A 12,692-nucleotide genomic window follows, 5' to 3' on the forward strand; every position below is an offset into this window, starting at 1 on the left:
GCGTCCCAGTTCACTTGAATGTAAATGGAAAGCAGCTATCACTATTGTATTTCAAACGCTGTGATCGCAATAATATTACAAGGGTTAATTGCATTGTTTCCATTCGGTTTTTATTTAATTTTTAATGGGAAATTATAAAACAAACTATTTTATACGTTTATTTTTCATATGTTGCAATACATTTAGGTTTTAATTTATGTGATTAAATTTTTTTTAACGACCGCATTTGGTCTTTTTTTGTATTTAAATGAACTATTACAACATAGACATGAGGGGCAGAAAGCTGGAATGATTATACCAAAAAATAAGAATCCCATTACATGTAGCAGTTATAGAGGAATTAGTTTTCTCAACACTATATATAATATAATAATATCAATGATAAAAAATAAAAGACTGGAAAAGTTAGTGGCATCAGAAATAGGAAAGTATAAAAAAAGGCTTTCAACAAGGAGAATCAAAAGGGTATGCCATACATACTAAAAATTAACTGATTGAAAAATACTATGAGCAAACTATTCCGACAGTCTAAAAAGGAGAACAATTATAAAGGACGTGGAATCATTGGAATCACTGAAAGTATCGCAAAATACGATTTGTGAAAATGACGATGAAAAATTTTAGGTAAAGAGTAATGGCAAAAGAAAGACCATCTGATGAATTTGTAATGAATAGTGGGGTAAAACAAGGTGATTAACTTTCGGGGATATTGTTTAACATAATGGCACGTAAGATCTATGAAAGTATAATAAATGAATCAAATAGTAATATAAGCTGATAATTTAACTCTAAAATTGGGAAACTGAAAAATATTGTAAGAGAAGCAGGGAACAGAGGATTGGAAAGACAAAATATATGGAAGGTGAAGAGAACCAGTAACAGAAAAGATAAATAAATTGTAAATAATTGTAGATGAAATGTCTCCCACAAAAATCAAAAGACCAAATGGAGAATCTACAAGACTGCACAAGACTAGTAGAAAGTAATAAATGAACTAAAGAAAATTGTCAGGAAGAACAAAAATAGGTGGAAAGATCATTTTGTACATCACAAAACAAAAATAAATGGAGAACAATTGTCAACGCTGTAAAAACATGGATCTAATCAATTGTAAATAATTGTAGATGAAATGTCTCCCACAAAATATAAAGCAAAAAGCTTTGGAAAAACAACGGAAATACAAAATAACTAACTGACAATGAAGTAAATAATACAACTGGGATACTAAGTGGCGTCCAAATGATAACCTCGAAATGATCAACGTTTCCCTGTGGTCTAAACTCTTTTATATTTAGGTATCGTTGATTCTCATTACCATCAATCAAAAAAACATCGGGAATATGGTATGGTTTATCGAAACATTATTGAAAACTGGTAAAGATATGAAGGATATGTGAGAAGTAATATTTTCCCGAACAAATGCTTGAAGAAGCTGCAGAAATCAAAGGAAGCGACTATCAAACTATTTCCAACCAACTGTACCAGTAAATGTTCAATTCTCACACAAATAAAGTAACTTTGTCAGTATAATAGAAAAGTTTTGGTTATTTGAGTTTTTAATGGGTTACAGAAATCAAATTCAAGAGCACCAACCATTAGAATTATAATCTCCTAACAGGATATATTAAAAATAAAAATTTTAATTATGTTAGTATTTTTAACATTAAAAAAGAATACATTTTAAATGAACAAACCTCGTAAATGACGTTGAACTCTAATTAATATCGGACCATCAAAAAAATATATTTCTTTGGTGATAATACCAAAAATTTCATAAACAAAAACAATCATTAATTGAGTATAAAAGATGGTCCAGTGGCTGTGATTATTCATTCTTTATTTCCCATCATAAATCAAAGACATGAAGTGTATTTTGGTATTAATCTCATTAGTGGCTTTAAGCCAGGCAGTTCCAGTAACTTTCGGCGAAGGTAAGCAAGTAACCATCGACAAAGACGGCACTATCACAATCCTAGGAGAAAATGGAAAGAAGATCGTCTTCACAAGAGTAATTGGGCATCCAGGACCTAAAGACATTGAAATAACGGTTGGCGGACCAAATGGACCCATCAAAAAGATCCATATTGATGATGAACATACAAAAACTGTTAATTTCTTCGATCCTACAGATGCTGATTACTACCAGACATTCGCAGAAGACAGGGAAAAAAGAAGCAGCAAAGATCTTAAAGAATCATCGAAAGGTAAAAAAGATTCCAAAACCAAATCTCAAGCAGATTTATTGAACGAAATCTTCAACGAATACCAAGGTATAGTAGATGACAAGTCCTACAACGATCTTCTTACCAAGATTGATTCGTACGTTAAAACTGGAGAGCTCAATCAAGCAATCTACAACGTTTTACAATCTTTCGAAGAGTACAGACTGGCCGAAAAGTATGGGTATCAAACTCCTTTAGATGGATACTTCAAGAATCAATATCCTTTTAACTACTATCCATCTTCACCATACTACACACAATTCTATGGTCCAAGGGTATATTCTCCATACTTTGGATACAGATACGGTAGTGCCTATCCTTACAGAAGTTATGAAGACTCTGCAGATTTTCAAAGGTATAAACTTATATTCATATTTTCTTATATCTGATATGCTATTTGTATTTTATTTATTTAAAGCTCAATTTAAGTAGGTATATCATTTCCTTTCCGTACCATTTGTTTAATTGAATTCTTATTAAACGTTGTGAAAACAAATTTTCATTCATTTTTTTACTACATAATATGTAATTTCAACCATTCTGATTTTTATTGTGTGATTACGAATAATGTATTGATAACAAACTTCATATTTCAGAGTATTCTATGCCCAGCCTAGAGAACAATTTTATCCCCAAAGTAAAGAACAAGTCTACCCCACACAATATACCGAACATGCCGTTGCCCAGCCTGCGAAATACGGACAATTCGAACATCCACAAGAAATGTATGGACAAAGTGGAGAAGCTTACCCTAGGGAACAAGTATATCATCAATACGGTCAAGGGTACGAACAATTTAAAGGACCTTATGAATATCCTAAATCTTATGAACAATTCTATGAACAACTCAGAGGAACCTATGAACAACCTAAATCGACTTTTTATGGTAAAGCTAGTGGAACTTATAAACAACCCATTTGGCAACAATATAAGTCTACACCTTTTGGACAAGATTTCTACAATAGCCAATATCAGCAACAATCCAGTTATAAACCTTTTTCATATTTCTACACGAAATATTAAGAAGACTGTAACTGTTAATAAGACTGTTATATGAATTTGTGTTTCATTAAATAAATGATTGTTATTAAAAGAGTTTCTATTTATTTGTAATATAGGTGAACATATTTCTCACATAATTCCTACGCCTCAATTTAAACATATAGTAAATTGTCAAGACTAAACTCTAGTTCTATGAAAAGTATAATTGCTTTAATATCTTTAATCCTCCTCTCTTTGTTTATCAACGAAGCAATACGGTTTTATGATAAATAGTATGGAGTAGGGTAAAACTGACATTCGTGTATTAGTTTAGACCTTAATGGAAACAAAAGTGGCAGCAAGAGAAATTTGTGAAATTGAAAAGGAAGTCACAGTTAATGAGCGTCGGCTTTCGTTATAAAAGCGCTCAGGTTGTCCACCTCTATATTAAGGTTATAGAGGATATAGTAAATAACCAACGTAGTACCAAGACTCGCCAATTATTGAACTTGAACCTTGAACCTACTAGAGTGATATACAACGCCATTCAAAATCGTATCAAATGAATTAATCGGAATTCAAGCAAAACTAACATTAAATTAACATTAACTAAACTTTCTTGGTGTTAATTTTTTGGTTTTTGCAGTAAATTAAGGATTATAAATTATAAATTACCAATGTTTTCTCATTTTACTTGTGAAAAATTAGTTCTTTTTGTCTTGCAAATGTGGAAAGCTCCTGACACCGTCTATCAATGTTCCATTGTCTAAAGTACATTGTTGAGTTTCAGATATTGCTTTTTGCTATTTTTATATCAGTTTTAAAAATAAAACTCCACGGCGGAAATCGGCGCAATCATGGGAATATTTTCATAACCACAGAGAAATTCAGGAATTAATCCAAGAATTTAAAAGTTGATGGGCTCTTTGAGTGTCTTTAATCTAGCCATTTAATTTGTTAGTTTAAAGTTAATTCTCAATTTTTGCTGTATAAACCAAGATTTATTTGTGAAAACAGATATATCTAAACAAATCGAACAAGAAAAAGTGTGATTACAGAAGGACAATTTCCAGAGCCCGCACAAAGAGAGATCGATTCAAGCGGAAAATCATACGCAATGGGCGCAGTTTAAACACCTGGGCAAACCCCACAACTTGCCTAACGATATCAAAGGGTTCAAGCCAAAGCGCCTGATCGGCTTCTTAAAGGACATCGGGCTTTGGTAACGTGAAGTGGGGCACGATGGGTCTATCTGAAGGCCTATGTGCTCAACGGCTTCACGACCGCCCACACCTACGAACTATGAACATGGGTATTGCGTATGACAATATTTGAATACAAAGCAGATGTTGAAAATGGAGTGCCTCCATTTTTTGCATCTTAGCCCAAAGAATGGTTTAACCAAGGTATCAAAGAGCTTACTGAACATTATGTCAAAGTCATGGAATACGATGGGTTATATTTTGAATATTAAGGCCTAATAGTGAACATTGGAATTCGACATTATTTATGGGACACCCTCTATATTTATTCATATAAAGCTGCTGACATTAAACTTAGAATCAATATAAATAGCACATTTTAATTTTTTTGTAATCCCATACTTCAAGAAATTTAATTATACTCGCTAAATTAGTAGTCTCAGCATCTTCTGTAGCCGATGCTATATTTCGTAACTTTTATATTTATTTGAGCTAGGTAGCGGTAGCGAAACTGAAATATAAGGAAAGTGAACAAAAACTGAGGCATCGCTAGACCAGAAATTTGTTAAATCAACTGTGTTGTGTGATCAAACGTTAAATTGTAGCCTAGAAGAAAAATGATTGGATTTGGAAAATGAATTGGACCTCAATGAATTATTCTCCATAATTTCGTTTTGAATTATAATGTCCGCTTTTATATATATAAAAAAGTGGGTGAGTGCTGCATACACATCGTAATTTTTTAGAAAGAAACTAGACAAAGTACCACCACATAATGTAACACTCGTTAAATTTAATTAAAAATAATTTGGATTGAATAGACTAGACAAAAAACAACCGATATAGCCTCTATACATGTAGATATTGAGGTATCGTATATACCGCGACCCAAAGGATCTATTGTGTATCTATTTCTTGCTGCGAGACTGGGGAGCCCCGTGTTTACAGCTGATCTGTTAATCCCACTCCTCTTAGAAAGTTCAGAATACCCGATGGCTGTAGCTGCCAGAGATCTTCATCTTCTTTTTCATATGCTCCCAGGTGTAGTGCTCTGGAGTTTCGTAGTGTTAGTGCCCCGATAGAACTGCTATTAGTATTCGTAGGCTGTTCTTTCTTAGACTGATCATTCAACAAACGTTCTCTGGTTATAGTTTCCCAGGTGATTTCGTTTCTTAAGATTCTCAGTGATGTTTTCCACGCTTTCCAGTACTATGTGGAGAGACGTGAAATTTAGAATCACTTCTAGTGCAGCTTTTGGGCACGCTTTCATGGCCCCGGTTGCACATATATACCTTCGAAAGATTGTTCCTCGTGGTATCTAAACTAGCTCTAGTACCCAAACCCCTGCCTCATAAGTGATGATTAGTCTCACAATTGCCGTGTACATCAACAGTATGATCTTCGAGTGACAACCCAGTTTCTCCTTGCGAACTTCCTGTACCCCAAGCAGCACAGTGTCGTTACTATGACGTCAATTATAGGCCATTGGCGACCAATGGGGACGTCTAAAAAGACGTCTAAAATGACGTGATTATGACGGGTTAATGTCACATCCTACAGACGTCAACTAATGACGTACCTAGTCCGGCTGGTGAGACGTCAAAATGACGTACTTACTTTTGACAAATGACGTATAAGTAGGATCAAAAATATAAAAAAATGCGTTCAAATTAATACCAGTTTATTACAAAATCTTAAAAAACTACATACTATTACACTTATAGAACATAAAAGTTGAAATAAGGAATTACTAATGATGCAATAATGAAAATGACAACCATTCCTGCTTGAAAGGAAAAACAATACATTTCGAAAAAACTTTGTGGCAGTGCAATAACTCGATATACTCTGATAAATTTTGGATAAATTCTTTTGAGTCGACAGGGTATTTGTAAAATGAACGGTAATCCTGAAACCTCCTACCTAATATAAAAACTGCTCCATTATTATCCACTACATTTTCTATTTTGAAAACCAGTCCTTCTAAGGTAAGACAAAAACAATTTGCTTCTGAATATGATGCAATAGAAAAAATAAAATCTTTATAATGAAGCTTTTTATACTGCTTGCAAGAGAAATTTGGCGTTGGTCCTAAGAAATGGGACAATTCACATTTACAGAAGTGTTCATCATCAGGTGAAGTAGAGTCATGTTTTTCGTACACTGTCATTTCAATTTCTTTTAAGCGTCTATTAATCTGTTGTAACGGTTTATTCGGAGACTGAACTAACGATTTTAAATGGTGGAGATAATGCAAGAGATGAGTAACTACTGTACGTCGAACGTACCTTGAAGCTGCCCAGTTTGACAATTTCGAATGCAAATCGCTAGGCGGCGGTTCATTAGAAAATAAATCGTTAGGGGGCACGTTACTGGAATAGGAAGTCAAATGGTTGTATAACGTCGCATCATTGAAGAGCAAATTTTCATTAGGCGAGTTTACATTAAAATCTAAATCTCTTGAGGAACAGGTGTCATTTTCACTTTCACACATTGAACCAGCAAAAAAAAACGGAATTTGATGATTCATTGGAATCATTATTAACTATTAAAGATGTATTATAACAATTCTGACTCACAGGTGCTAAATTTGCTTCTGCCATCCTTCTGTAGAGTTGTCTTTGACTAACAACACTTTTTTTCTTACGGGTTGCCATGCTGCTGCTTTTTCAATTTCTCTGGTGCATGTTTCAACCACACCTTGATGGTATCTTCTATTTCTTTCTGACTGACTAGAGGGGAGCTTTTTCTTACAGCACCTAAAAATGTTGTTTCAGATTAATAATAAGTATGCACCTACAAGTGAAAACACTTACCAATAATCACATCCTTTACGTTTAAGTTTTTAAAAGCCTTTTTCTCACCTCGTTTGCCACAAAAATTCCAATTAGTTGCAAGAGAATAAATGAACAAAAAATTTAAAATGCGGTTTGTATGTCCAGTAAAATCTCTCCCTCCAAAAGTCGATAGATATGCCGACTGGAATCACATAATTTAAATTGTAAAATACATATTAAGTGGTACAGAACACCCACCAAACCGCCAAACAACTTTTTGCTGCCGTCCGCCATTACGCGCACACGCGTTCACACCAGCAGTCCAGCACGCATGCGCCTGCACGTCTCGTATCGTATCGTGGCATTTCGATTAAAATCGCGCCAAAATTAAATCTTGGTCGACAGCCTCGACAGGAATCGATGCTAAAAATAATTGTTTCCTACTAATAAAATAGTTAAATAATTGTTAATTACAACATTCTCACTTCATCTTTAAATTCAAATTGCATTTCCACTTAAAACGTCAGTTTAGTATTTTCATTGCTAATTAATGAATTTATCTTTATATCCAAATTTTAGGTAAACAACAATTTAAAATGTACAATTTTTTATAAAGCACGTATAGGGCTTAGTTTTTGTAATAAACTTTCGTTCTAATTTTTTTTATAGTTGATTAAAAAGCACTTAAAACGACCGAAAACAAACGTACGAAAGACGTCTCTAGACGACGTCAAAATGACATCTGAAATGTCACGTCATATGGACGTCGCTTATTGGTCTACGACGTCGCCGACTAATAATGTCCAATAATTGACGTCATTATAACGACACTGTGCTGCTTGGGACAACATCAGGACTTTTGTTGTTTCCTCATTTTCATGTTTGTTCCGGTGAAGTTTACTATCTACTGTGAGTCCCAAATATTTTCCCTCTGTTTTCCACTCGATGACTTGCCTCTCTAGCTTGAGTGGCTTAAGCTGGATTTGTTCTTCCTAGTGAAAGAAATATGGTTAGGTTCTTATTCGCGTTGACATTTAGTTCCACTAATCTACACCACCTTCTTGTATAGTTGAGTCCTCTTTGAATTATGTCATAGACAGTATTCTCAAAGCTTCCTCTTGCGTAAATAAGTATATCTTCGGTTCAGTCCGCATGAGAGTTCGTCTTCCAATAAACTCCATATAAGTGGGGTTGCGACTCCCCATTGTGGATATCCTCTATTAGCAGTAATAGAAATGGTCTCTTGCCCTTTTTTCATTTCTGCTATTCTAATAGACAGTAGCTGTACCATCCATCTGGAAGTTATATCGTTAGGTTAACGGCGTTACATACTTTAGAGATTGTAGGACGTATTTCTACAAGTTATGTTTTCCATTCAATTTGTTATATTTTATTACTTAATTAAAGCTGATATGACACGATTATAACCAAAGCCAAACGATGAAACAACCTTCTAGTTGACTGGACACCGTTAGAAAATTAGCGTATGCGCTAACTTCCACATGTGACTGCACCCTTACTATTGGTAACATTTCAATTTGAAATTTTCAAATACTATGATTCTGTCAGAAGTGTCAGCGGTCAATAATTGAGAAAAATGTACGCCGATAGATGTTGAATCCATTTAAACGATTTAAATTTATCTTTATAAAATTACTTCCTCTATCAGAAATAACCTGAGAGAAGGCGCTATTTTATTTTATTCATTAAAATGGCCAATGGCCCTATAGCCGAAAGAAACAGAGGTAAGTTTGCTCATAACCTCTTTAGTTAATAAAAACCATAATATATGCATACTTTTTCAGATGCTACTATATATGTCGGAGGTTTAGATGATAAAGTTTCAGAATCTCTGTTATGGGAACTCTTCGTACAAGCAGGCCCTTTGGGTAAGTAGGGAGTTGACAATGGTAAACGATTCATAACCTAAAATGTTTTGCAGTCAACGTTCATATGCCCAAAGATCGTGTAACTATGATGCACCAAGGATATGGATTCGTTGAATTCATGGGAGAAGAGGATGCTGACTATGCCATAAAAATTATGAATATGATAAAATTATATGGTAAACCCATAAGAGTCAATAAAGCTTCCGCCCATCAGAAGAACCTGGATGTAGGAGCCAATATATTTATAGGAAATTTAGACCCTGAGGTTGATGAAAAGTTATTATACGATACATTTTCAGCATTTGGTGTAATATTACAAACTCCAAAGGTAATATAGCAATTTCTTGCATATTAAGATAACTAGAGAATGTACAGTTATTGCTTACTTTAACTACTACTAGGTGTTGTAAGTACATACAATTCTTTTGTGCATATCACATGAAAAATGGATCTCTTGAGTCATTTTGAAACAGGAATTGAAAGAAAATATATTTATTTATTTAATAAGTAATAACTATAGGAACAAAATATTACATATTACCTACACTAAAACTTTTAAGTTCACTGATCTTTCTTCATTTTTGGACAAGAGATATTTTCTGTCTCCTGCTTTATGTATTTCTTTGTAGGTCTTCCTCTTTGTTTTTTAATGGTGTATTTCATCATACTCAAACTCATTCTTAATGAATCAGTGTTTTTGTTCTAATTTTCTTATTATTGCTCTTTTTTTGTTTCTTTTCTCAATGTTTTGTTCCTTTTTTAGTCCCAGCTCCCCATCTTTTTACGCATTTCATTTCCGTCCTTTTTTTTGACTCATTTTCCTATTTATTTACCTTGCTGGTTATTTCCATATTTATTTTCTCTTTTATTAGTAGACTTACTAATTTTGAAATTTGTATATTATCATTGCTTTTAGTTATTTTTTTGTCTATCTGTGCAGACCAGACCATATCAAAATATATTCTTTTTTCACACATTCCATATTCTTATGTCCAATTGAACTCAGGTGTTCACATTGTTATTGAAGGAACAAGAAATAAATTTTCTCTAATATTTCTCGAATCCTCTTAATATTAGTTAATATGAATCACAATTTAATTTATAAATTTTTTAGGTATGTTGTTGTAAAATGTATCAAATTTATTTGTTTTTCTAATTTATTCTGACCTATTGAACATCAAACAAAAAACTCTTTATTTGTGTGTTATAACTAATCGTATTAATCTTCTACATTTAAAAATATTTTAGATTATGCGAGATCCTGAGACTGGAAACTCGAAAGGTTTTGCATTCATAAATTTTGCAAGTTTTGAAGCATCTGACGCATCAATTGAAGCGATGAATGGCCAGTACCTTTGTAACAGGCCTATATCAGTGTCTTATGCATTTAAAAAAGATTCAAAAGGAGAACGGCATGGTTCAGCAGCAGAACGTTTACTCGCAGCCCAAAATCCTCTATCACAGGCAGATAGACCTCATCAACTGTTTGCTGATGCACCCCCAATAGGTAAACCTTTATTATTATTTAATGTACTCCATTTTTTATTATATTAATATTTGCAGGTATGATGCCAATGACAATCGCACCTCCACCACCACCAGTAATAATGGGAATGATGCCACCTCCGCCTCCTACTCTATCTAACATGCCTCCGCCCCCACCTCCGGTTCCTCCACCAGGTTCATTTCCTTCAGGTATTCCACCTCCTCCTTTACCTCCTTCCCAACCACCCTTACCCCCCGGTGCTCCTCCACTTGCCACAACTGGTGTTTCCCAACGGCCCCCTCCTCCACCCCCGCCTGTTGCTCCACGCGGTATGATACCACCTCCACCACCTTGGTCGGGAGCTCCTGGTACTCTACCTATACCTTCTGGACCACCCAACTCCACTAGTTCTGGGTTTGGAGGAATGTTTCCACCACCGCCACCCCCTGGAGGACGACCGCCTCCTCCTAGTTGGAGACCGCCGCCTCCGCCACCCCCCGGATTTGCAGCAAATAGACCACCATTCCCACCAAGAGGACCACCTCCTCCACCACCTAACTTTGATAATTAAAAAAATAACTTTTCAATATAATTTTTTAATATTCCATGTGTTTTATTTAATTTTTATACATTTTCACACTTCAATAAGAATCTCTTTTAGTAACAAAATTGATTGAATTAAACATTAATTCCATTAATACTAAATATTGTTAGTGGAACTACTAGAACTTTCTTTTGTTCTCTGATTTTCGTTATTCAGTTTTCTCTGATTCTTATCACTTGATTTGTTTTTCCTTTTCTTTTGTTTTTTATTAGAAGATTTACTTTTGCTATTAACATTTCCTTCTTTTTGAAGGGATACTTTTTGACCTGGAGCTTGATACCTAAAATTTAGCAACTAAAATATAAAATCGGTGTTTGGAAAAAAAATCAGAATGGTTAAGATAAAAAATAATAGAGATGGTAAATCACAAAAATTATTGATATATTTACCCTAATTCATCTGTATTTAAATTTTCTGAAGATAGGTAGATATGTATCATTGGTAATTTTCTTCTAACTATCAACTGATCTAAGTCTGGTAAAAGTGGATCCCAATATTCTTCTATACTGAAACAATAGCTTATTAACTACATCAAATATATTGAACTGAGTCTGGAAAAGCCAGAAGCAAAATGAAAAATCATCCCTTTGAATAACGTGGATTCAGGTGTACCCACAGCGTGGTTTTATTAATTATTTGTGATATCAACACTTTCGGCAACAAAATTTAGAGTAAAGTCCACTTTTATGTTAACATTTGGTATACAAAAAGTCTGACACTGTATTTCTTCTAGTTCTCACTAAATATATTCAAAAAATTTCATAAATTTCTTAGACCGTTTATGCTTCTAAATGTTCTTGATTTTAGGTCTCTACTTATTTAAAGTTAATTTCTTTTATATGTCTTCAAAAAGTTATGAAAGATACTAATTTTAAATCAGAAGGTACCTAAAATTAAGAACATTTAGAAGCATAAAAAAATTATATAGAATATGGCTCATCTACATAGATTAGATATTTCACATAGAAAATTCTGTTCCTGAAAATATGTTGTACACGGTGAAGAATGACAGCACATCCATTAAAAATTGCTACCATCTTCTGTATTTAAGATAATCAACTATTGTCAATAAAAAAATCTGAATGAAAAAATACATGAATGTTCTTACTGTCTGTAACATAATCTTGTAATTTGATGTAATGAATTATTAAATTCTCTTTTCATTATTTCTGCACATGTGATACATTTGCTAACTGAAGGTCCAAATCCTGTCCACACCACATGTTTCACTTCGGGAAATTCGTTTATTGCATGTCTTAAGAGATTTCTAATCTTACTTCCACCTCGTACCTAAAAATATTGTTTTTGGAAAAATCCCATAAGGTATAATAATATCACCTGCATCCAAAGAAAGTTATTTGGAAGATTTGGTATTGGTATTTTGTTTCTGTCAAATGGTTCTTCAACATTTTTACCTTTCTTGTAATTCTCCATTATAATAAACGCACACGATAACGTTAAATTTGTGTTTTTTTAATTAACAAATTTTATTCAAAAAGTGCGGTTATAATTTACGTGTTCTCTTCTTTTT

General features: G+C 33.7%; 4 protein-coding genes across 4 annotated transcripts; 2 read left to right on the plus strand and 2 right to left on the minus strand.

The window, feature by feature from the left end:
• Positions 1-1,858: 1,858 nt before the first annotated feature.
• On the plus strand, positions 1,859-3,287 carry LOC130901369 (uncharacterized). Its single transcript, XM_057812706.1, has 2 exons — positions 1,859-2,577; positions 2,819-3,287. The coding sequence occupies exons 1-2, from the start codon at positions 1,862-1,864 to the stop codon at positions 3,243-3,245; spliced, it is 1,143 nt and encodes a 380-aa protein (XP_057668689.1). The 5' UTR covers positions 1,859-1,861; the 3' UTR covers positions 3,246-3,287.
• Positions 3,288-6,069: 2,782 nt separating this feature from the next.
• On the minus strand, positions 6,070-7,566 carry LOC130900843 (uncharacterized). The gene is made up of 3 exons (XM_057811750.1): positions 7,441-7,566; positions 7,222-7,384; positions 6,070-7,164 (listed from the first exon to the last, which is right to left on the minus strand). The coding sequence occupies exons 1-3, from the start codon at positions 7,474-7,476 to the stop codon at positions 7,049-7,051; spliced, it is 315 nt and encodes a 104-aa protein (XP_057667733.1). The 5' UTR covers positions 7,477-7,566; the 3' UTR covers positions 6,070-7,048.
• A 1,169-nt stretch (positions 7,567-8,735) lies between these two features.
• On the plus strand, positions 8,736-11,162 carry LOC130902309 (splicing factor 3B subunit 4). Its single transcript, XM_057814365.1, has 5 exons — positions 8,736-8,927; positions 8,988-9,071; positions 9,125-9,399; positions 10,320-10,578; positions 10,635-11,162. Exons 1-5 carry the CDS (start codon positions 8,894-8,896, stop codon positions 11,126-11,128), a joined length of 1,146 nt encoding a protein of 381 aa, XP_057670348.1. The 5' UTR covers positions 8,736-8,893; the 3' UTR covers positions 11,129-11,162.
• LOC130902310 (ribonuclease P protein subunit p25-like protein) lies at positions 11,147-12,685 on the minus strand. Its single transcript, XM_057814367.1, has 4 exons — positions 12,500-12,685; positions 12,270-12,451; positions 11,551-11,667; positions 11,147-11,441 (listed from the first exon to the last, which is right to left on the minus strand). The coding sequence occupies exons 1-4, from the start codon at positions 12,593-12,595 to the stop codon at positions 11,258-11,260; spliced, it is 579 nt and encodes a 192-aa protein (XP_057670350.1). The 5' UTR covers positions 12,596-12,685; the 3' UTR covers positions 11,147-11,257.
• Between the last annotated feature and the right edge of the window lie 7 nt (positions 12,686-12,692).

This window comes from Diorhabda carinulata, chromosome X (genome assembly GCF_026250575.1).
Source record: "Diorhabda carinulata isolate Delta chromosome X, icDioCari1.1, whole genome shotgun sequence".
In the NCBI taxonomy this organism is placed as follows: Eukaryota; Metazoa; Arthropoda; class Insecta; order Coleoptera; family Chrysomelidae; genus Diorhabda; species Diorhabda carinulata.